Below are 26000 nucleotides of genomic sequence, written 5' to 3' on the forward strand. Positions count from 1 at the left end.
TAAATATTCCAAACAAGAAACCTAATGTAGTTCAAATGCCACTTATAAATAACAGGTTACTTGTTTATCTGTGCAGACCTTTGGAGAGTGAGACTCTTTTCAGGAACAACCTGAAAATCCTTCTGCCTTGTCAGTCTCTTCTGCTCAACCCAACAGCATGTGGTAAAACTGGGCAGACCTGGCTCCTCACATTAATTACACCCTCTATGTCCCATCAACTCTTAGCTAGGACTAAATACAATCCCTCATAAAAGATCTACTCTCCAGGGAATCTCCAGCAATCAAAACAATATCCCATTCGCCATCTCTCTGTAAACTGGTAAATAGTTAAAATCAATCATTACAAATTCTTTTATGAATCCTTAATTACAGTTTTTGTAGACAAACTGCCTGTATGCACTGTAAACCAGAGTTTTTAAGAACATTACCGCCACAGATAAAAAAACATAATATATAACAATTTCTCCATTCATCACATTATACCTTACTTGTTCACTAATTCTAATCATATTACAAAATCATCCTTCCCAATAACATGAAAACAACTGAATTGCATTTATCCAAAAATAAATCCTGCCTACCTTCCACCTAGTTTAGCATTTTTTTTGTAACTTGGCCCACTATTGTTCTCTATATAAAACAATTAGTATGTTCCTTTTCAACATCTCATTAGACTCTTATGATAACTTGGCAATTGCTAGTTAGAATCCTGTAACTAGTCTTTGTGTTGCGTTCTAGCAGTCTTGTTGAATGGTAAACACTTATCTGTTTTTCCGTGTTGGGAGGCTTAAAGCTCCATATCCTTTAAAGACAGACCGAGCAAGAATAGATGACAGTGAGAAGATCAGAGTCAGTACTTCAGGAGCTACAGGTAGCCGCAGGCTGTGGATCTGAATGGTGAAAATTTGGGCATGGCCTCTGGACAATCTATCACCCAGAGGTTCATTTTAATCATTGGCACTGTCACTAAAACTGTTCTATTTATTTTTGCCTGGAGGGGGCGGGGCTTGCCCAGCTATAGGGAAGGAACAGCGAAATGTTTTCAATTCCGGATGGTGAGTAGCTTGGAGAGGAACCTCCAGGTGTTCCTCCCATGTGTCTGCTGCCCTTGCCCTTCTAGATAGCAACGGTCATGGATTTGGAAGATACTGTCTCAGGAGCCATGGTTTGTTGCTGGAGTGCACCTTGCAGATGGTACACATTAGTGCTGGAAGGAGTGACTATTTGTATATGGGGTACCATTTAAGTGGGCTGCACATGTCTGTGCTGGAGGGAGTGAATATTTGTATATGGGGTGCCATTTAAGTGGGCTGTTTTGTCCTGGGTGGTATCATGTTTCTTAGGTGTTGGTGGAACTGTACTCATCCAGGGAAATGGAGAGTATTCCATCACACTTCCTAATTTGTGCATTGTGGGCAGGTTTTGAAGAGTTAGGAGGCAATTTACTCGTTGCAGGATTCCTTGCCTCTGACCTGCTCTTGTAGGCAGAGTATTTATATGGCTAGTCCAGTTCTGTTTCTGGTCAATGGTAACCCTCAGGATGTTGATGGTGGGGGATTCAGTGATGGTTAGACTCTCTTTTGTTGGAGATGGCCATTGCCTGGCACTTGTGTGGCACAAATGTCACTTGCAACTTGTCAGCCCAAGACTGGATATTGTCCAGGTCTTGTTGCATTTGGATGTGGGCTACTTCAGTGCTTTAGGAGTCACAAATTCTGCTGAACATTGTGCAATAACCAGCAAACAACCACACTTCTGAACTTAAGTGGAAGGAGGTCATTGGTGAGGCAACTGAGGATGGTTGGGCCTAGGACACTACTCTGAGTAACTCCTGCAATGGTGACTTGGAACTGAGGTTGACCTTCAATAACCACAACCATCTTAGTTTGTGCTAGGTATGACTCCAACCTGCAGAGAGTTTCACCCCTCATTCCCATTGACTCCAGTTTTGCTAGGAGTTTTTGATGCTACACTCGGTCTAATGCTTCCTTGATGAGGCAGTCATTCGCACCTCACCACTAGAGTGCAGCTCTTTTGTCCATGTTTGAACCACGGCTGTAATGAGTTAAGGAGCTGAGTGGCCCTGGTAGAATCCAAATCGAGCATCAGTGAGCAGGTGTTTGCTAAGCAAGTGCCGTCTGATAACTCTATTGATGGCTCCTTCCATCGCTTTACAACTGGTCGAGAGTAGACTGATGAGGTGGTTGGCAAATGGAGCATAATATGGGAAAATATGAGATTGTCCACTTTGGCAAGAAGAATACAAAAGCAAAATAATATTTAAATGGAGAGAAGGTACAGTATGTTGCAGTAGAGAAGGATTTGGGTGTCCTTGTACATGAATCACAAAAAAGTTAGTATGTAGGTACAGCAAGTAATTAAGAAGGCAAATGGAACGTTGGCCTTTGTTGCAAGGGGGTGAAGTATAAAAGTAGGGACGTCTTGCTACAACTGTACAGGGCTTTGGTGAGAGCCGTGTAGAGTGCCGTGTGTACAGTTTTGGTAACCTTAAGGGGAGACATTGAAAGCATTTCAGTGAAGGTTCTTGGCTGATTCCTGGGATGAGGAATTTGTCTTATGAGGAAAGGTTGGACCTATGCTCATTGTGGTTCAGAAGAATGAGAAGTGATTTTATTGAATCATGTAGAATTTTGTGGGGGCTTTCGAGGGTGCTGCGAAGATGTTTCCCTCCCTCAGTGGGGGAATCCAGAACTATGGTTTAAAATTAAGAGGTCTTCCATTTGCTGGGGGAGCAGGGAGGTGAGCGGGTGGTGAAGATCAAGGAGAAATAGGCAGCGGAGTTGGGAATGGAGATCAATTTGGTAGTATGGAGTGAGGCACTGCAAAGGGTAAACAGGACCTCTTGTGCAAGGATGAGCCTGATACAGTTTAAGGTGGTGCACAGGGTGGATATGACTCGGGTGAGAATGAGTGGGTTTTTCAGGGGGTAGCAGATGAGTGTGAGAGTTGTGAACGGGAACCAGCGAATCACGCACACATGTTTTGGGGTTGCGAAAAATTGGGAAGATTCTGGGAGGGAGTGTTCACAGTCTTAGCCAGGATAGTGGAGGAGGAGGTGGACCCAGACCTTTTGGTGGCGATATTTGGGGTTTCAGAGAAGCCGGAGCTCATGGAGAGGCGGAAGGCCGATGTGGTGGCCTTCGCCTCTTTGATTGCACGGCGGTGAATTTTGCTGGAGTGGTGGTCGGCATTGCCACTGAGGGTAGCGGCTTGGTTGGGTGACCTGTACGACTTCCTGCGGTTCAAGAAGATAAAGTATGAATTAAGGGGCTCAGCAGGGGTATTTGAGAAAAGGTGGGGGATCTTTGTGACCGTGTTTGAAGAACTATTTATTGGAGGAGGGGGTGATTGGGAGGGGGAAAAATCTGTACAGACTGTATAGTTGATTGTTTCCCAGGGTGTTTACTTGCTGTATCCTGCTTTGATACATGTTTGTAATAAAGTATGTTTTTTTAAAAAAAGAGGTCTTCCATTTAAGATAGAGAAGAGGAATTTCTTCTCTGAGGCTCATTAGTGTTTGGAAGTGTCTCTTTCCCCAACTAGCAGTGGAGGCTGGAACATTAAAAAGATTCAAGCCTTCATCGGCCAGGGCATTGAGTAGAACAATTGGTAAGTCATGCTGCAGCTGATGGAACCTTAGTTAGGCCACACTTGGAATATAGTGTTCAATTCTGGTTGCCACACTACCAGAGGGATGTGGAGACTTTGGAAAGTGTACAGCAGAGATTTACTCGGATGTTGCCTGGTATCGAGGGCATTAGATTATGAGGAAAGGTTAGATAAACTTGGTTTGTTCTCACTGGAACAACTGAGGTTGAGGGGCAACCGGATAGAGGTCTACAAAGTTTGAGGGGCATGGACAGAGTGAATAGTCAGAAACGTTTTCCCAGGGTGGAAGAGTCAATTACTCGGGGACATAGGTTTCATGTGCGAGAGGCAAAGTTTAGGGGAGATGTGCAACGGAAGGTTTTCACACAGAAGGTAGTGGATGCCTGGAACTCGCTGCCAGAGGAGGTGATGGAAGCAGCTACGATAGTAATGTTTAAGGGGCATCTCAACAAATAGATGAATAGGATGGGAAGAGAGGGATATGGACCCCAGAAATGTGGAAGGTTTTTGATTAGACGGGCAACGTGGTGAGCACAGGCCTGGAGGGCTGGAGGGCCTGTTTCTGTGCTGTAGTTTTCTTTGTTCTGAGTTTGACAGATTTTCTATTGACAAAGGAGTTGAGAATTATGGGTGCAGGCACGAAAATAGGTTTAAGGCCACAATTAGGTCAGCCATAATCTTATTGAATGATGGAGCATGCCCGAGGGGCCATATAGCCTACTTTTCCTATTTCTTATGTAAGTGTCCTGATGTGTATTAGGCCCAAGAAACAGATCTTCCATTGGAAGTCAATGCTGATATTTTATATATGGCATGTCCCAACTGTAAAGCAACTGATAGCTTTATTGCTCCTTAGGGCAATTTCTGTTGGTATTCTACAGTCTTTCTCTGCCATTTTCTCACTGACTTCCGAAATAGATTCCATAGCCAGAGAAACCCTTTCTAGTTCATTAGGCCTGCTCCATCTGGAGTCCATCTATGATTCTTTCCCTCTCCTCCCACGCCCTCTGTATTCTGCCCCTCCCCATCAATATCCCCAAGCAGAGTTGATTAATTCCTGGTGTTCTCTTAAATGTCTTCTCTGCTGCTGTTTTCCACATGGGCATCTCACTATGGAGTGTCCATGAGGGCACATGACGGATGCTATAGCTAAGTCTCATCGGGTCAAACTTTTCATCTCCATAAGAGATTAACTATCCTGCTGCAATTGACACCACCTAACTTTGTACAAACTAGGAATTGAATCAATGTGCATAATGCATTTACCCGCACTGTCATCTGGGAGCAACCTGTTTCCTTCACCTCTTTCCACTCTATAAAGCAAAGCAGTTTACAAACCTGATCATATTTGGGGCAATTTTCTTTTACTTTGAATTGATGTTCACTGATGATCTTTTATATTGTTTTTTTATTGAGGTATTTACTAGCTTTCGCTGACCATATTCCCTCTATCAGCATAAACTCATCAGTAAGGAAAAAATTATAGACCATGGTTTTGCAAACGTTTTTGCAATTATGTACTTTTTGAAGTAGGATCACATTTGTAATGTTGAAAAACTCAAAAGAAAATTTGCATAGAACAAGGCCTCAAACGGAAATGAGATAAATCATCAGTTAACACTTTGAAAAATGTTAGTTGAGTGATAAGTGTTGGCCAGCACATTAAGGAAACTCCCTACTTTTTTCAAAAAATACCATTACGTTCACATGAGTGGGCAGATGAAACCTGGCTTTTACTTCTCAGCTGAAAGACATTACTTCTGACGGTGCAGCACTTTCTCAGTACTGCATTCAAAGGTAGTCTAGATTATGTGCTGTTGTCATTGGGAAAGGACTTGAACTGACAATTGTCTGACTCTGAAGCAAGGTGCATTTGCTAAACCATGGAGGATTAGAGTGTTGCTATGATGTTTTAGACAACTAGATCGTCCAGGAATAATGTCATTTAGTGCAATCCTTTGTGTAGACAACATGCTTATGCTTGGCGCTCTTCCTCCTTACAGTATCAACTTTTGTTTTGCAATTTGGAAGTTGCCGTGTAAGTACATAAAATAAGGAAATACATTCTTGGCAGTGACTGTTCAAAGCAGCATTGCACTAGCTTGTTCAAGGGCCACACGAATGATTGCTGTAACACACACCAAGGAGTTGGGAAACATGGCTACAAACCAATCCTCCAAGTAGTAAATTTTTGATCTCGGTTGTAGACAGCTGTTAAATGGAGGACGGGCACTTGCTCATAGGAAGAGGGATGACAAAGCTGTAAAACCAAGTTTATTTTCAGTGTAGTTTTTCTGTGCTCTCATTTCATTCCTTTGCTTGTTCCTGCTGAAGGGAAAGAACAAATATGGAACGAAAAACACTCGATCCTTACTCTACCAACATTCCAATATTGGTCAGGCTGCAGGATAGAGATTCATAAAGATGTGAAGCACCAAATTTGCAAGTGGTTTAGCAGTGAAGGAGTGGCAGACCAAATTGATTGCCACTGGTTTACATCCATTTTCTCCTACTTAATATCATTTTAAATGTGTGCAGGATTGCTTACTTTTGAAATGAGATTCATTGTATTAACACAGTCTGCATTAGACAAGCTTTTCTTGAATGAATCCTCAATTATTGTAGGTCAGTTGTGATGTAGGATCGCTTGTAGTGATCTTTGCGACATGCTTTCACTTATTTTTTTACTCACCATCACTTTTCCATTATAAAGCACAAATGTCCAATTTTAAATCACGTTTGCTTCAAGTGAACTTTGAGGTAACATTTTACTGCATAGATTTTGAAAATGGTATCTAATTTGTTTGTTTATTTTTTTTCCTTTTAAATTTATTTGGCAATGTATCACTGATGCCCAGAAATAGACACTGTCAAAGAGTCTAGAACTTAGCAATGCAAGATGAATTTTGGAGCAGCACATGAAACAAATGTAGCATCGTGTGTAAACATTCTTGTCAACTCATCATCCGAGCAAGGTCTCAGCACATAAAGACAAAGTAACCAATTCCCTACGAAGATAATATCCGAACAAGGAAACAGATTTGCCATCAGAGATAATGTCAACCGTCAGTTTATTGAGTTGACAGCATTTTGGTTTTTCAGCGTTAGATCATAAGATAGTCAAATCCAACACAAAGGGAATACAAAACTCACTAACGAGGAATAGTAGGAAATAGCATAGATTCATTGTAAGTACATGAAGGAGAAAGGAATAGAAGGTTATGGTGATGGGGTTAGGGGAAGAAGGGCGGGAGACGACTTATGTGGAGCATAAACAGTGACACAGGCGAGTTGAGCTAAATGTCCTGTTTCTGTGTTGTAATGCACTGCACAGAACTGAGTAATTCAGACAAGGAAGCTCCTGTGTCCCACCTGTAAACTGAGCTGAGTCAGCTGATCTAATCCGGGGCAGCAATAAAGCTGTTGCATATAGCCAGTGTGCCTAGGCTGGGAGAGAATAAACCAAAAAACGGATTCTTGCTGTTTGCTACTGTTCAGTGCTTGCTAGAAAGTACATTGCTGTGGATGCTAGGTGAGGATTGAATCTGGTTCAGTGGTAAACCTGCCCTCCACCACCTCACAACTCCCAATCTTTGCTACCCTGCAATATAGTCTGTTGGTACTAATTCAGTGCCTGGTGAGACACTGGAATATGCCCAGCACTCCAGGAAACATTAGATTACTGAGAAGAGGGGGAGCAATGGGTGACCACCAAATAGATTTTCTAACTTTTTGAAGTTCTGTCAGCACCTCTGGTGCTAAATTCAGTCATTGTTCAATTGCTACTATTTGATAATGTTGTTCAATTTCTACTATTTGATAATGTTGAATATATGTGGAGGAAGTATGTGAGTGTTGACCAAGGGTTTAATTGGAAAGAGAAGTTCTGCACAATGGAAAAGTTTGGGCTAAAACTGTATATTCTAAACTAAATAATAGTTCAGAATTGAGTGTTTATTGTAATATCGTTATTTTCTCCACCCCTTGAATTCTTTCGGACTTGATCTTTAGGAAAACTGTTCATGATCCTACATAATGTCCTTTTTCAAAACATAGTAACACTTCTGTCTCTGGAATTGTTACATTTTGATAAGTTAGATTGATATTGTTCTTATCACGTGAAAATGTGTTGCTACTTTGCTGCTGCATTTCAGTGCACACCGCATGCAGCCTTTTCAGTTTTGTGTTATTCTCTGTTAAAGAACATAAAACCAGAAGTTTCCCAAGGCATGTGCTGACTCATTGGGGGTGAGGAGGTGAGGTTCCAGATTATTGACATGTTTACAAGAAGTATGACCACTCCTGTTCAAAACCAGTTGAGTAATGGCAAGTGCTGACACTGGGAATTGTAGGAAAGTGTAGAATGTAGCTTGGGCCTGGCTATAATAATCTTTATTGTCACAAGTAGGCACACATTAACATTGCAATGAAGTTACTGTGAAAAGCCTCCTTGCTTACTGTGTGGTACTTTCCTGCCCATATTACATTGCAACAATGACTATCCTTTAAAAGTCTCAGTGGCTGTAAAGCAATTTAGGAAGTGCAAGTCTTTATGCGTGATTTGGAAATGCAGAGAGTGTGTCATGAGCTCAGTTGTTCTAAGGCAATTAAATTGGGAATTGAGTTTTTGGAGTACCTATTATGTTACAGGTTTTTCTGAACCCTCCCCTTGGTGTGTGTATTTTAAACCACTAGAGGGTGCACTTTGTATAACAGAAAGTAGCTGTTTTAATTGATGTTGGAAGTTTTAAAACTTCCATGGCAAGTTACAAAATTTGCCTCTTTCAAGATTATTTCAAGGTCTAAAGTGAGAAGAGCTTGAGGCTGATGCTAGAACTTATTCTTGTATTCCAGATAACCTCCGCATATTGATGTGGGGGTTTGCGAGATACCATCGATCGTGAATCTTCCAGACTAGGAATAGAGTGAATAACAGCCAGGTTTCGAGATATTTTTCTTGATCACCTTTCTGGTGACTCCAAACAGAGAAAGCTAGCCATGTCCGATAGCCAGGTCTCCAACTTTGGGGGCTTGGAGTCCCTCAAAGCTACTAGATTCCGTCTCCTGGCTACCAGGGAAGCAAAGGCCAGAAAGTCTGCCTCTTTCTCTTCCTGGATTCCCGGGTCTTCCAACACCCCGAAAACCTCCACCTCTGGACTCAATGCCACCCTTGTTTTTAACACCGTGGACATGACATCTGCAAACCCCTGTCAAAATCCCCAAAGCTTCGGACATGCCCAGAACATGTGGATATGGTTCTCTGGCCCTCCTGCACAGTTTGCACACCTGTCTTCCACCCCAAAGAATCTGCTCATCCGGGCCACTGTCATGTGAGCCCGGTGAACGACCTTAAATTGCATAGGGCTGAGCCTGGCACATGTTGCGGACGCGTTGACTCTACTCAACGCATCCGCCCATAGACCATCCTCTATCTCTCCTCCCAGCTCTTCCTCCCACTTGCACTTCAGCTCCTCGGTCTGTGTCTCCTCTGACCCCATAAGCTCCTTGTAAATGTCAGAGACATTCCCTTCTCCTACCCACCCTCTAGAAACTACCCTGTCCTGAATCCCCCTGAGCGGTAGGAGCGGGATGGTTGACACCTGTTTACGTAGGAAGTCCCACACCTGCAGGTACCCGAATTTGTTTCCCCTCGCCAACCCAAACCTCTCCTCCAGCGCCCTCATACTCTGAAAGATCCCCTCTATAAACATATCCCCCATCCTCTCAATCCCTGCTCTCCGCCATATCTTGAACCCCCCCCCCCATTCATACTTCCCGGGGCAAAACGGTGATTATTACAGATTGGGGACCAGACTGATGCTCCCTTTGCTCCCACATGTCTCCTCCATTGCCTCCGGACTCTCAGGGCTGCCACCACCACGGGGATGGTGGAGTACCGTACTGGCGGGAACAGCAGAGGCGCAGTTACCATCGCCCCCAAACTGGTGGCCTTGCATGAAGCCGCCTCCATACACTCCCATGCCGACCCCTCTCCATCATCCACTTCCTGATCATGGCTATATTCGCCACCCAGTAATAGCCCACCCTCTCCCCGACTCCGCTCAAACATTACCTTCCTTACCCGCGGGGTCTTGCCCGCCCAAACAAAGCCAGAGATCACTTTGTTGACCCGTTTAAAAAAGGACTGTGGAATAAAGATCGGGAGACATTGAAACACGAACAGGAATCTCGGGAGGACCGTCATCTTCACCGTCTGCAGCCTCCCAGCTAATGACAACAGGAGCGCGTCCCATCTCCGAAAATCGTCCTTCATTTGGTCTATTAGCCAGGCCAGATTTAATTTATGCTGCTGGTCCCATTCCCGCGCCACTTGAATGCCTAGGTACCTAAAGTTTCCCCCGACTAATCTAAACGACAGCTTCCCCAATCGCCTCTCCTGTCCCCTCGCCTGGATTGCAAACATCTCACTTTTCCCCATATTTAGCTTATACCCCGAAAACCGGCCAAATTCCCCTAGAATCCTTATGATTTCTTCGATCCCCTCTAATGGATCCGATACATACAGAAGCAGGTCGTCTGCATCGAGTGAGACTCTGCTCCTTCCCCCCCCCCCCCCCCCCCCCCCCCCCCCCCGGACCAGCCCCTGAGGCTCTCAGAGCAATTGTCAACAGCTCTATAGCTAGCGCGAACAACAGTGGGGAGAGGGTATCCCTGTCTCGTCCCCCGGTGCAGTCTAAAATCGTCCGATGTTGTTCTATTCATCCGTACACTTGCCACAGGAGCCTTTGCAGCAGTCTGACCCAGTCAATCAAGCCCCGCCCATATCTGAACCGTCTCAGTACCTCCCACATATAATCCCATTCTAGTGGATCAAAAGAGTTTCTGCATGCATTGCGATCACTACCTCCCTACCTTCCGGGGGCATCATGAGCACATTTAACAGCCGCTTTACATTGGCCACCAACTGCCTATCCTTAACAAACCTCGCCTGGACCTCCCCAACAACTTCCGGAACACAATCCTTAATCGTGAAGGACAAAACTTTGGCCAGCAGTTCGGCATCCACATTCATCAGGGATATCGGCCTGTAGGACCCACACCGCTCCGGGTTCTTGTCTCACTTCAGAATCAGCAAAATCATAGCCTGTGACATGGTCGGGGACAGCACCCCTCTTTACCTTGCCTCATTGAACATCCTCATCAACACCGGCCAAAATCCCAGAGAACTTTTTATAAAACTCCACTGGGTACCCATCCGGCCCCTGGGCTTTACCCGACTGCATGGCCTTCAGACCCTCCACTATCTCTTCCAATTCGATCGGGGCCCCCAGCCCTTCTACCAGCTCCCCGTCCACCTTTGGGAAATTCTGCCCCCCCCCAAGAAGTGCCTCATCCCCTCCGGCCCCATAGGAGGTTCCGACCTATACAGCCTACTGTAGAAATCCCTAAACACCTTATTCACACCAGCTGAATCTCCAACCAGGTTCCCATCTCCGTCATTTACTTTCCCTATCTCTCTGGCTGCCTCCTTCTTTCTAAGCTGCTGTGCAAGCATTCTGCTGGCCTTCTCTCCATACTCATAGATCGCCCCCCTCGACTTTTTCAGCTGCTCCACCGCCCTCCCTGTGGTTAACAAGCCGAACTCCACTTGTAGCCTCCGTTGTTCCCTAAAAAGCCCTACCGCTGGGGTCTCCGCATACCTCTTATCGATCTGTAGTATATCCTTAACCAGTCCGTCCGTCTCTGCCATGTCCACCTTCTCCCTATGGGCCCGTATTGAGATCAGCTCCCCTCATCCACAGCCTTCAGTGCTTCCCAGACCATCGCTGCTGAAATTTCTCATGTGTGGTTGACCTTCAGGTAGTTCTGAATACATTTCCTCAGCTGCTCGCACACCCCTTCGTCCACCAAAAGTCCCACATCTAACCTCCAGTTCGGTCGCTGGTTACTGTCTTTACTAACCTGCAGGTCAACCGAGTGTGGAGCATGGTCTGAGATTGTGATTGCCGAGTACCCCGTGTCCACCACCCCTGCCAGTAAGGCCCTACTCAAAATGAAGAAATTGATCCTGGAGTACACTTTATGCACGTATGCATAGAAGGAGAACTCCTTCACCCTCGGCTGCCCAAATCTACATGGTCCCCCCCCCCATGAACCCTTTTAGTTCCTTTGCCATTGCTGGCACCCTGTCCATTTTTGAGTTTGACTGGTCCAAGCCAGGGTCAATAACTGTGTTGAAGTCCCCTCCCATGACCAACCTGTGCAAGTCCAGGTCCGGTATTTTCCCCAGCATCCTCGTTATAAACTCCACATCATCCCAATTTGGCACATACACATTTACTAATACCACCTGCACCCCCTCCAGTTTCCCACTGACCATACCGTATCGACCTCCCACATCCGAAACTATTCTACTCGCCTCAAACACCACCCGTTTATTGATTAGGAACGCGACCGCTCTGGTCTTTGAATCCAGTCCCGAGTGAAAGACATGACTGACCCAGCCTTTCCTCAATCTAATCTGGTCAGTTAATCTAAGGTGCGTCTCCAGCAACATTACCACGTCCGCCTTCTGAGATGCGCGAACACCGTGCCGTCTTAACTGGCCTATTTAACCCTCGAACATTTCAGTTGATCAGCCTAGTTGCGGGGCTCATTACATACCCCCCTTCGCCGATCAGGCGTTCCCTTTTTCGGGCCAGCCTCCAGCCCATGCTCCATGCCTCAACTGGCCCACCCCCAGGCCGCCTCTGCCCCCAACCTCCTCTCTGTCCTTTGGCCCAAGTCGCTCCTCCGCCAGCAGAACATCCCGCCCCCCCTCCCAGTAACGACACTCTGTAACCCAACCCCTTTGATAAACCGAACATGTGCACCCCCCACCCCCACTGCGCTTTTGTGAGCTGGCCCGTCCAGCTAGCTTGGTGGCCCCGATCCCTGGCGCCGGATAGTCTCCCAACTATTGATTCTCTCTCTTCTCTCCCCCCCCCCCCCCCCCACCATCCCCCAACAGTGCAAATGAAAACCTTCACTCACTCAGCTCTGCCACTCGTCCCAAATCGATACAGAAGTCATTACAAACAGCTTCCACAAAACGAGAAACTTTTTTTTAAGGAACAGAGAAACTAAAAGAAAAAAAACATTAACGCTGCAGCAAAGTTTAATAGTTCTCAGTCCACTACCAGTCCTTTCCTTTTCCTTTTCACGAAGTCCAGCACGTCCTCTGGCGACTCAAAATAAAAGTGTTGTTCTTCGTACGTGACCCAGAGACGGGCTGGATACAACAGTCCGAACTTCACCTTTTTCTTAAAAAGGATCGATGTAATCTGGTTGAAGCCTGCTCTTCTCCTGGCCACATCCACACTCAGGTCTTGGTAGACCCGCAGGATACTATTCTCTCACTTACAGCTCCGTGTCTGCTTGGCCCACTGTAGAATGCGCTCCTTGTCCAAGTACCTGTGGAATCTCACCACCATTGCCCTCGGAGTGGGGGGGGCCTCCCGTTCGCAGCTTCCTCGCGAGTGCTCTGTGAGCCCTGTCCACCTCCAAGGGTCGGGAGAATGTCCCATCCCCCAGCAGCTTCTCAAACATATCTGCAATGTATGCCCCAGCATCCGCTCCTTCGGACCCCTCCGGGAGCCCAACGATTCTCAAGTTCTGCCGGTGGGACCTATTTTCTAGGTCCTCCACCTTCTCCAGGAGCTTCTTCTGCTGGTCTCTCAGCATCCCCACCTCCAACTCCACCGCAGTTTGATGTTCCTCCTGCTCAGCCAGCGTCTTCTCCACCTTCTAGATCATCCGATCTTGGACTTCCAATCTAAACTCCAGTCACTCAATCAACTCTTTAATCGGGTCCAAGCAGTCCCGTTTCTGCTTAGCAAAGCCTTCCTAAATAACTTGCATCAGCTGCTCCGTTGACCGAAGGGTCGACAAACCAGAGGTCCGGTCCTCTGCCATGCAGTCTCCCACTGCAGCTTCAGCCCAAGCCTTCTCTGTCTTTCTGTTTCTGCCTTTATGAGCATGTCTAGTCTTTCTCTCTCTGCACCTATGTGGGAATTCAGTACACAATTGCCTCTGTCTTCAGTTTTACAGTTCACGTCCGGTAGAAAATCGGGGGAAGGTCCAAAAGTCTGACCTGAGCGAGAGCCACCAAATGTGCGCCTTATTCCTTCATAGCCGCCACCGGAAGTCTGCTATGTTTAATCTTGACATGACAAAATTTAGCAATGAGTTATTTGGTGGCAATTTATTTAAATAATTAGATTTTGTTTGCTTTGAAGCCATGTTGTGCCCTTTTTAGTTAAGTACCATGGGGCTAGAATGTTGCAATCTTTTGGGTCTGAGCTACCTGTTACCTGCCCTCATTGATGAGCATTTCAAAGTGTTATTATTGATCACCTTGCGCTAGTACGGCAAGGGGAATACTGAAAAACCTATCATTCACTGCCTTATTCAAACCGGTCACGCTGTAACACAGAAGGACTGGTTATTTTTATGCTTAAAGTATTTTTTGTAGCCGAACATAAAGTGCTCATTCTCACAGTTATTTGTTTATGGTATTTGTCAGCTCTAGGACCAAGGAATAGTCATCCAAATCATTTTGATCTTGTATAATTCATAAACTGTATTAATTTTACTCTTCCCCACTTCCCTGTTCCTTTTAGGATGGTGGCTCTCTAGACCAGGTGCTTAAAGAAGCCAGGAGAATTCCAGAGGAAATCCTGGGAAAAGTCAGCATAGCGGTAAGTGTATCAAATGTGGAGATAAAAGTTGGATAGGAACAGACATGTTTTCAAATAAATTAAGAAATGTTCCATAATCTCTCATTCAAATGTATAATCTGTGAAAATTTGCCTTTTTTAAAACCCATTGGGTGCTACAATAATTAAAGAAGATAATCAGTTTATGTCCGTATCACTAAGTCACACTGTTTCCCTGATATTATAGTTATTTTATGTTGTCCCTCATCCTTCCAAAGCATGGACCATTTTCTGCGAGCAATTTATTCCCAGTTCTAACCTAAATCACCTTTTCAACTAACCATGGCAAGATGGGTGAGAAAGTTAAATGTTAGTTTTTGTAATTTAGCCTCCCTTACCAAGATGAAGATCTGTCTACACTGAGATTGGAATTTTCTTCCAGGAGAAAGTCCACAGTTTAACCATTCACCTTCAGAACATTGACTTGTAAATAAGTTGCACCTTTAGAACATCTCCGAGGTTACAGGCTTAAGTAAGATGGATTTCTCCCAATAATGGCCCTTTTTCAGATAGCTACCCAATGATTACTGGGAACAACATATATGATTGGCGTATGGTCACGGGATTTACTCTACTATTATAGCCCGACAAGCAAATAGTCTACCAATATTCAAACAGAAGGAAAGATCACTTAGGAATGTGAAGACAAGAAAATTAGGACATACTGTGGTAGTCTTCAATTTTCTTGTTCATCTGAAGACCAATTGTTAAAATTCCCTTGTGCTATTTCATCGCAGTCCTACCTCACAACTTAATCTGTCTGGCTGCCAAAGTACTTGGTCCATTTTCTCTATTCTTCAAACCATTTTGGAAATATTGCAAATAGAAATTCAGAGTGAAGATTTAAATCCATATATAGCAGCTACGTTCACATTTCTTTAACTTTAGATTTTATTGGTAGTCAGTTTATGCCAGAGGAAGGCAAGTATCACTTTTTATACTAGCAAAGCCTGACTATATTTGGAACAATAGGTAACGCCAAGAATGTAGCTGAAAATGAAAGCTACGGGCAGAACAAGAATGTGAACAATATCTCACTTTATTTTTTGATATGTTCCAACTTCTGCAAGTTATCGCTTTCTTAGAATGCCTTGTCAGGCATCTCTGCAATTGACCGGTTCAATGCATCACATGGCCTGCTCATAACTCCCATCAATTGTTGCTGGCAGCCAGGAAGCACCAGGAACTATCCAGACATGACTTTTTTTAACATTCCCCTTGCAAGGAGCTGTTCCAATCTCAGCTATTCACTTCAAAAACTAAACAAAGGGAAAGGGAATTGAGCCAGTGTCCGTTCCCTTTCTATTAGCACTCTGTGCCACCATGCTGACTACATTTAAAACAGTTTTAATCAAAGTGTCCGGTATAGTTTTGAAATCAATAACGCAGCCTATATTTTTGGTATTTCACAGATGCAACGGATTTATTGTTAGTCCATTATGTTTTTGAGTTCGCTATTGAATTTAGTCTGCCACCAATGCCGATTTCCATACTCTACTGCGACACTTGAAATTAGACCACGAGAATCTTTGAAAAGGGGATAAGTGGTCATTATAAATAACCATGTTGGAAGACTTCCAGTGGCGACCATGGAGGAGTAGGTCGCACATTCGATAGCTCCTGCCTGAAACGGACTTTCGGACCTTTTTTCCCGACTTTTCTCAGACTTTAAGGGATAGATCGGGATAGTAGACGATATTAAGAAGGATTCCCCCTCCGATGTATGGCTAATTGGACTAGAAGCGGCCATTTGAAAAGACTCAACCCGGATAGAGTGAAGCAGTCGGAGCTGGTGCCACGGCGCAGCATGGCGGAGGGTCAGGACCAGGGAGCAGTGGCTCAGTGGTCTAAGGAGCAGCAGATGAAGTTCTTTTAAGGACTGTTTCACTGAGCTGAAAAAGGAAACACTGGACCCGATCAAGACTGCGATCGATCAAGTGGATTTGAACCAGGCGGCCCAAGGGAAAGTGATACAAGAAATTGAGCTGAAGTTGTCCAGCCAGGTGGACTATCTAACCGTGCTGGAGCACAAGGTGGAGGTGTTGGATGAGCGCCACAAGAGAATGCAGGAGAAGGTGGAGGACTTGGAGAACAGGTCCAGGAGGCAGAATTTAAGGATCGTTGGCCTCCCTGAAGGAATTGAGGGGTCGAATGCGGGAGCATATGTGGCGAGCATGCTGGAGACGCTGATGGGGTCAGGGACGTTTTCTCGGCCCCTGGAAGTGGACGGAGCGCATTGAGCCCTCGCAAGGAAGCCTAAGGCGAATGACCTACCGAACCCGTCTTACGATGGGCCAAGAAGGAGCGGAGTAGCAGATGGGAGAACAGCGAGGTGCGCATCTACCAGGACCTGGGAGTGGGGCTGGCCAAGAGACTTGCTGAGTTTAACCGGGTGAAGGGGGTGAAATCCGGGATGCTGTTACGCACAAAGACCGGCACTTTTACTTTGAGGCACCGGACGATGTATATGGTGCTTTATCAAAGAAAATAAGTTAGAAGCATCTTAAAGGACACTTAAGTCTTGAAGGCGACGTTTTGTAAATTTATAATTCTTATATCGGTTCAAATAATACTGTATGGGGTTCTGGGTTAAGTATTGGGCTGGGGTGGTGGTCTGAGGGTGTTTTGTTTTTGCCGAGATTGGATGCGGAGTGGGGGGGAGGAGGGGAGACCTGAAGTTGGTGCTATTCAGTGGGAGGTTGGGTCTGGTTTCAAGCGATTGTTTCTTTATTGGTTTATGTTAAAACAATGTACTTGAGGTTGTTTACTTACTGGGGATTGCGATGTTTTTAAATGGTTTATGCATGTCGGGAGAGGGGTTCGAACAATAGGGAGCCAGACTGTTTGGCACCAAGGGTGGGGGCTGTCGGGGTCAGTATAGGTCAGCTGACTCTCGGAAGCCTGGTTGGGGGGGTGCACATGTGCTAAGATGGTGCTTGACCTGGGGGGATTAGGTTTCGGGGAGGGGGGGGAAGTGGGAGGCTGCTTCGCTGTCAGGGGGGGAACTATTATTGGGGAACAAATGGGAGGTCGAGGGTGGTGGCTGCTTGTGGGGGAGCTTGGGGAAGCAGGGGGAGCTTGGGGAAGCAGGGGGCGCGGGCTCTGGGCAGGCCAAAAAAAATTATGGCTAGTCGGCAGAGGGGGGCGGGGGGGGCTGCTGATTATGTGTAATGTGAGGGGTTTGAATGGGCCGGTCAAAAGGGCTCGCGTTTTCGTGCATTTAATGGGGCTGAAAGCAGATGCAGCAATGCTTCAGGACACACATCTAAAGATTATTGATCAGACGAGATTGAGAAAGGGATGTGTTGGTCAGGTGTTTCACTCTGGGCTGAACTCAAAGACCAGGGGGGTAGCAATATTGATCAGCAAGCAGGTGGCGTTTGAGGCTGGAATAATTTTGGCAGACAAGGGGGGTAGATATATTATGGTGAGTGGGTAGCTGGAGGGTGTATGGGTGGTGCTTGTAAACGTATACGCTCCGAACTGGGATGATGTGGGATTTATGAGATGGGTTTTAGGCAAGATCCCGGACCTAGAGTCTCATGGCTGGATCATGGGGGGAGAATTTAACATGGTCATTAATCCCGATCTGGACCGGTCAAAATCCAGGAATGGAAGACGGCCAACTGCGGCGAAGGAGTTGAGGGGATTTATGGAGCAGATGGGGAGGGTAGACCTGGAGATTCGAACGGCCGAGGGCGAAGGAGTTTTCGTTTTTTTTCTCATGTCCATAAAGTTTACTCCCACGTTGATTTTTTTGTTCTAAGCAGGGCGCTAATTCCCAAGGTAGCGGGGACGGAATATTCGGTGATTGCAGTCTCTGATCATGCCCCACATTGGGTGGATTTGCGGTTGAGTGAGGAGAGAGGGCAGCGCCCGCTGTGGAGGCTGGATGTGGGGTTGTTAGCGGACAAAGCGGTTTGTGGGCGGGTGAATAAGTCCTTTCAGAATTACCTGGACACCAACAATACGGGTGAGGTATCAGCAGCGGTAGTTTGGAAGGCTCTGAAAGCAGTTGTAAGAGGGGAACTAATTTTGAATCGGTCTCATAGAGAAAAGGTGGAACAAGCAGAGAGGGAGAGATTAGTGGAGGAGATACTTCGAGTGGATAGGAGATATGCGGAGGCCCCGGATGCTGGGCTCCTGAGGGAGTGTCGGAAACTACACGCAGAGTTTGAGTTGTTGACCACGGGGAGGGCGGTTGAGCAGTTGAGGAGGGCAAGGGGGGCGGTCTACGAATATGGGGAAAAGGCGAGCAGGATGTTGGCGCACCAGCCTAGGAAGAGAGATGCGGCCAGGGAGATTGGGGGAGTAAGGAATAGAGAGGGTGACATGGTATTGGACCCGGGGAGGGTGAACGACGTTTTTAAAGATTTTTATAGCAAATTATATGAGTCGGAACCCCCGCCTGGTATAGAAGGGATGAGGCGATTCCTAGATCAGTTGAGGTTCCCGAGGGTGGAGGAGGACCTGGTAGAGGGGCTGGGGGCACCGATTGAGGCAGAGGAAATTGTTAAAGGACCGGAGGGCATGCAGTTGGGCAAGGCTCCGGGGCTGGACGGTGACCTGGTAGAATTTTATAAGAAGTTCTCAGAGGTGTTGTGCCCACTGCTGATGAGGACCTTAAATGAGGCTAAAGAGAGGGGAATCCTGCCCCCAACGATGTCGCAGGCCTTGATTTCGCTCATCCTTAAACGAGAAAAGGACCCGGATCATATAGGCCGATCTCGCTTTTGAACGTAGATGCCGAGATGCTGGCTAAGATTTTGACCACCAAAATAGAAGACTGTGTCCCGGGGGTGATATGGGGGGGGGAACCAAACCGGATTTGTTAAGGGTAGACAGCTCTGTGCTAACATTCGGATGCTTTTGCATGTAATTATGATGTCCTCAGAAGGAGAGGAGGCGGAGGTGGTGGTTGCGATGGACGAGGAGAAGGCTTTTGATCAGGTGGAGTGGGAGTATCTTTGGGAGACGCTGGGAAGGTTTGGGTTTGGGGACGGCTTCATTGACTGGGTGCGATTGCTCTACCAGGCGCCGGTAGCGAGTGTGTGCACGAACCGGCTGAGGTCGGGGTATTTTAAGCTACACCGAGGGATGAGGCAGGGGTGCCCCCTCTCCCCGTTGCTGTTCGCTCTGGCTATAGAGCCGTTGACCATGGTGCCCAGAGCATTAAGGAAGTGGCAGGGGCTGGTTCGGGGGGGGGGGGGGGGGGGGGGGGGGGGGGGGGGGGGGGGGGGGGGGGGGGGGGGGGGGGGGGGGGAGCAGGTTTGCTGTACATGGGCGATCTGCTCTTGTACATCTCGGACCCGGTGGAGGGGATGTGGGAGGTTATGCAGATCTTGTGGGAATTTGGCAGGTTCTCGGGGTATAAATTGAATGTGGGAAAAAGTGAATTGTTCATGATCCAGGCAAGAGGGGCAGGAGAGGAGACTGAAGGAGTTGCCACTCAGGATGGTAGAGAGGAGCCTTCTCTACCTGGGAATACAGGTGGCTCGGAAATGGGAGGAATTACACAGGCTCAACCTAACCCGGCTGGTGGAGCAAATGGAGGGGGACTTTAAAAGATGGGATATGCTCCCGCTATCACTGGTGGGGAGGGTACAGACCGTGAAAATGACAGTGCTCCCCAGATTTTTGTTTGTCTTCCAGTGTCTCCTCATCTTCATCCCCAAGGCCTTTTTCAAGCGGGTAAACAAGATTATTTTGGGCTTTGTATGGGCGAATAAAACCCGTGGGTGAAGAAAATGTTGTTGGAGCGCAGTCGGGGTGAGGGTGGGTTGGCGCTGCTGAACTTATGCAACTACTACTGGGCAGCGAATGTAGCGATGATTAGGAAGTGGGTAATAGGGGAGGGGTCGGCATGGGAGCAGATGGAGGAGGTGTCATGCAAAGGCACCAGTTTGGGAGCACTGGTAACGGCACCTCTGCCGTTCTCGCCGGCCCGTTACTCCACTAGCCTGGTGGTGGTGGTGGCATTGAGGATCTGGGGGCAATGGAGGAGGTATAAGAAGGTAGAGGGTGCGTCAGTCTGGACCCCGATTTGCAACAACCACAGGTTCGTGCCAGGCAGGATAGATGGCGGGTTCCGAGGCTGGCAGAGAGCAGGAATTAGGAGGATGGGAGATTGACTCATAGATGGGAGTTTTCCCAGTCTGAAGGCGCTGGAGGACAAGTTCAAGCTGCCGCCGGGGAATGGTTTCAGATATTTACAAGTCCGGGACTTTCTGAGGAAATAGGTGTTGGCTTTCCCGCTGACCCCGCTACGGGGGATACAGGACAGAGTAGTGTCCGGTACCTGGGTGGGGGAGGAGAAAGTGTCGGATATCTATCAGGAGTTGTTGGAGGCAGAGGAGACGCCGGTGGAGGAACTGAAGGGCAAGTGGGAGAGGAGCTAGGTTCGGAGCTAGAGGCGAGTTTGTGGGCAGGGTTAATTCCTCCTCATCATGTGCCAGGCTCAGTCTAATACAGTTTAAGGTGGTACATCGGGCACGCATGACAGTGGCGAGGATGAACAAGCTTTTCGGAGTAGAAGATAGATGTGCGAGGTGTGCAGGAAGTCCAGCAAACCATGTCCACATGTTTTGGGCATGCCCGAAGCTTGGACGATTCTGGCAGAGGTTTGCCAAAGCAATGTCCAAGGTGCTAGGTACGCAGGTGGTGCAGAGTCCAGAGATAGCGATCTTTGGAGTATCAGAAGACCTGGGAGTTCAGGGCGTGAAAGAGGCCGATGTATTGGCCTTTGCCTCCCTAGTAGTCCGGAGACGGATCCTTTTAATGTGGAGGAACTCGAAGCCCCCGAGTGTAGAGACCTGGGTTAATGACATGGCTGGGTTTCTCAAGCTGGAGAAAAGAAAGTTTGCCTTGAGGGGGTCAATGCTGGGGTTCTCTCGGAGGTGGCAGCCATTCGTCGACTTTCTCAGGGAAAATTAATATGTCAGCAGAAGCAGCATTCTGAAGGGAGGGAGGGGGTAGGTGCAATATGGTTAAGGGAAGTACAGAAGGGGTTGGGTGGGAAATGTTTAGTTTACCATGTTGATGTTTATGTCATTATTGTTTTGTTATTGTTATAAAAGTTTTGCAAATGCTTCAATAACATTTTTTTTTAAAAAATAAATAAATAACCATATTGGAAAGTGGTAGTTTTGCATTGTCTTGTTTCTCAACATACCTGCTCTCTCCGGGAGGCTAGATGGGGGGGGGGGGGGGGGGGGGGGGGGTTTCGGAGGTGGCAGCGAACAAGCTCCAGAATGTTTGTTTCATAATAGCTGCATCTTTATCTTTAACAACAAAGAATTATCTGTGGCAAATAGTGACAGCTAATGATAAAATGATTGACTTGGTTGGCTCAACAAGTTATTAAGTCTAGTTTGAAGTTGGAATTTGTACAATGCTACATTTCATGAAAAATAAATTGCATGTTATTTTTGAAACCGATATCTAAAATGTATTATTAATATACTCCCCAGCTTAATTTATTTGCATATCTACAATTTAGCCGTATGTGTAGTTTAGGTACTCTGTTACCATGCTTGCTTTCCTACTATGAGCGCTGCCGACGACGCAAGTGTCTTTTTATTTATCCATTCATGGGATGTGGGTATTGCTGGCAAAGCCAGCATGTTATACCCTTCTCTAATTTCCCTTGAACTGAGTGGCTTGCTTGGCTCTTTGAGGGCAATTAAGAGCCAACCACATTGCTATAGTTGTGGAGTCACATGTAGGTCAGACCAGGTAAGTACAGCAGATTTCCTCGTGAATCAGATTGGTTTTTACAACAACTGATAGTTTCATCGTCACCATTATTGAGACTAGCTTTCAAGTTCACACTTTTTAAATTTATTAATCGAATTTAAATTCATCAGCTGCTATGATGGGATTACATCTCGAAAGCATCTACCTGGATCTCTGGATTACTCATCCAATTATGTTGTTACTAGGCCACCGTATTCCCATCCATTACCTCCGCTTTTATTCTTTGCATTGCTTTTAATGATAGCCCAGTCTTTATCCTTTCCCTGAACAGTTAAGTCTTTTAAGTTTGCGTTTTTGCAAATACATCTTCATATGTGGAAAAATAGGAGCTTTTCCACATTCTGTTATAAAGCTCTTAATCTAGATCGGTCATTTTCAAAGTCGGGGTTGCGATCAGCGGGGCCATGCAATGCGGCGTTCCCGATTGCAGGACATACTGCCAAACAACCACAGAAACTGGCTTTTAAAAATGTCGGCTGTGACCGACTTTTGAAAATGACGGCCATGCACATACGTGCCTGCTCATCAGTGCGCAGGCCCGGAGTCCAGCGAGAAACATTGTCTCCTCCTAACGTCAGTGCACTGACCCAGGCAAAGCTTTTTTTTAAAAATTCGATGCAGTCTTCCTGCTTGAAGCGATGGCAGAGAGTAGGTCACGTGCCCCAAACACTGACATCATGTGGGCACGATTGCGATTCCTCCATTTTGTTAGCAGCAAACAAGCAATGGGTCGCGAACTTCGGCCGGCCTGGGTCCCGAAGGTCCACAGGTTGGTAAAAGTGGGTTCCGGGAAAAAAGTTTGAAAAACAGTCATCTTGATGCTGAATCTAGTTGATCTGATCAGGTGCAAAAATGTAGCTAATCCCAGTGATCAATCTTTAAGTAATATTTTTCTTGCCCACCTGAAGTACATGCAGGTTTTGACATAACCTATGCTGATTATTGGACTTTTTATGGGATGAAATAACACGACAGGTGGCTATTTGGTCCATCTCTGGGCTAGTTCTCACCCCACCATTCTTTAGTTATTTTTATGATTGGCTGATCGACCTTAGTTACTGTGTTCTGTTCCTTCTGCAGTTTTTTTTCTCTCTTCTATGTTTGCAGTTCCTAAGTTTTTATTGTGAATGGTTCTCTTCTCTATATTTTTACCACTTAATTCCAAGGACAAATTGATGAATGCAAAGAGGGTTGATCTCACAATAGATGATATGAACAGAAAACTAATGGAATTAATGTCAAAAAAAACTTTTTAATGCATTTTATTCTGCAGGTCCTAAGAGGTTTGGCATATTTGCGAGAGAAGCATCAAATCATGCACAGAGGTGAGGAATTATTACATTGAAAACAGATTGGCTACATTTGTTTTTTCAAGTTACATTTTGAGAACAAAACACTTGAGCATTTGCAGGTGTAGTAAACCTATAGAATCCTGCATGTTACAACTTTGTTTCTTACTAAGTAAAACACGTAAACTGTTTTGCAACAGAAGCTTTTGGTAACGATCAGCTATGCTAACTGTGATTTTAAATGTCTGTATTCTATTGGAAATGCTAAACTGTCACTTGGTAGTACAAACGTTGAATACTGTGAGAAAGAGAGCCATGTTGCCGAAGCTTTTCAACTTGCACCCATTGGAAAATGTGCAAGAATGCCAAATTTCAAACAATCACAGAAATTTACACCATTGGAGAAAAGGGTGCTGGTTGTTTGGCAATTCAGCTCTGTCCAAGGCATTGTCACGGAGAAAGCAACGAGGAAAGATAGGTTCCTCAAACTCCCTGATAATTCAAAAAAGCGCACGGTTTGAACACAGTCCTTTTGTTTGCAGAGAATGAGTCCCTATATATTAACATATGCCACTTTTGGCAAGCATAAAAAGCCACATTATCAGCGTGACTGATTATCTTAAATTAGTTGTTATCGTAGCTATTAGAGCACTTAGGGTTGTTCAGAAAGTCCTGAACAATCGCATCTAGCAGTAGACCTAAATAATAATCTTTATTAGTGTCACAAGTAGACTTGCATTACCACTGTAATGAAGTTACTGTGAAAATTCCCTAATCGCCACATTACGGCGTCTGTTCAGATACACGGAGGGACTTTTGGGACTTGTGAGGAAACCGGAGCACCCGGAGGAAACTCTCACAGACACTGGGAGAATGTGCAGCCTCCGCACAGACAGTGAACCAAGCAGGGAATCGAACCTGGGCCCCTGGTGCCGTGAAACACCAGTGCTAACCACTGTGCCGTATTACAGCCGTGGGCAGGTCGAGTTGGTTTGCCTATTAGGAACAACCAAAGGTGCATGTTCAATTTGATCAGTGACTCACTGGGACATATAACCTCACAACCTATGTATCTGGCATCACACCAGCACTGAATTTCATGCACCACCTTCCTCAATTGTGTGGTAGGCAGCTACTTTTGCAATCTTTGAATCTGCAGTCAGGCGAAATGACTTCCATATTCAAAATCACTTTTGAGATCGAGCAGTCTAACGCAATATGTTAGTTGAGAAATCCGCTACTGGATTCTTCACTACTGTATTCTCCACTACTGTCTACCGCAAGCCAGCTTTCACTGGTCAATATCAACGTTGGGTGTCAAAGCTCCACACACTATCAGATTGCCCTCATCATCAATCTTGTAAATAGGGCCCTAGCTATTTGCTCACCTTGCAAGCTTGACGCAGCAATAGATAGTGTATCAAAGCTAACCAACGGTTCAATGGCTACACTGATTAAACCATTTTTCGGGGAGTATCATACAAACTCACAAATGGGTGAAAAGCCGCCACCTTCGGAACTGGAAAATGCCCGGCATATCTCAAATTATCCAGGAATGGTAAAGTGCCTCAGAATTTGAACCACCCTGTAATTATGCAATGGCTATGCGAGTCATATTTTGTATTGACTGCTGCTGTCAGTCCAAAAAGGCATTCTGCCTGCCACACAATTAGTGCCACTGCGATGTCAGATACGTAGGCCAAATGCCCCAGCAATTCTCTGTTCGAATCAAACAATATGTTCCTTCAGTTAACATACGAATGCATAGAATTAGGAGTAGGAGTAGACCACTCGGCCCCTCGGCTGTGTCATTCAATAAAATCATGGCTGATCTGATTGTAACTTCAACCCCATAGTACTGCCTATCCCCGATAACCTTCCGTTCCCTTGTTAATGAAGAATCTATCTAGCTCCTCAAATAACTTAAAAGACTCTGCTACCACTGCCTTTTGAGGAAGAGAATTCCAGAGACTGAGAGAAGATTTCTCCTCTCCATCTTGAATGAGTAATCCCTTATTTGAGTTTATACAGTAGTCCCCCGTTATACCGCGCTCCGCAATACCGCGGTTCGCGATATACCGCGGGGGGGCTGATGGACCCCAACTGTCAGTTGTGTCAATTTCAGCGGCCGGCTCCGGAGAGGGAAGCTGCTCTCACTGAAATAATCAGCCGGCCGCTGAAATTGACACTGCCCGCTGCTCTCTCCCTCCAATCCAACTTTTAAGTTTTAATGTTTCTGATTGGAGAGAGAGAGCAGCGGGCAGTGTCAATTTCAGCGGCCGGCTGATTGCTTCAGTGAGAGAGCAGTTTCCCTCTCCAGATCAAAGTGAGCCGGCCGCTGAAATTGACACTGCCGGCTGCTCTCCCCTCCAATCAGAAACATTAAAACTTAAAAGTTGGATTGGAGGGAGAGAGCAGTGGGCAGTGTCAATTTCAGCGGCCGGCTCACTTTGATCCAGAGAGGGAAGCTGCTCTCACTGAAACATCAGCTGGCCGCTGAAATTGACACTGCCGATGGGGGGGGGGGCCGGTGTTGGGGGGGGGAGAAGGGAGGGGGGCGGGTGTTGGGGGGGGGGAGAAGAGGGGGGGGGGGGGGGCGGGTTTTGGG

At 46.2% G+C, this 26000-nt stretch overlaps 1 protein-coding gene across 3 annotated transcripts in view; it reads left to right on the top strand.

Moving 5' to 3' along the window:
• LOC119953698 (dual specificity mitogen-activated protein kinase kinase 2) overlaps positions 1-26000 on the top strand; it is a 98267-nt gene that overhangs the window by 23137 nt on the left and 49130 nt on the right. For all 3 annotated transcript variants that reach the window (XM_038778243.1, XM_038778244.1, XM_038778245.1), the window contains 2 exons: positions 14253-14330; positions 23377-23428. In XM_038778243.1, coding sequence (XP_038634171.1) covers positions 14253-14330; positions 23377-23428 — 130 coding nt within the window. The remainder of the gene's footprint in view (positions 1-14252; positions 14331-23376; positions 23429-26000) is intronic.

This window comes from Scyliorhinus canicula, chromosome 18 (assembly GCF_902713615.1).
Source record: "Scyliorhinus canicula chromosome 18, sScyCan1.1, whole genome shotgun sequence".
Lineage (NCBI taxonomy): Eukaryota > Metazoa > Chordata > Chondrichthyes > Carcharhiniformes > Scyliorhinidae > Scyliorhinus > Scyliorhinus canicula.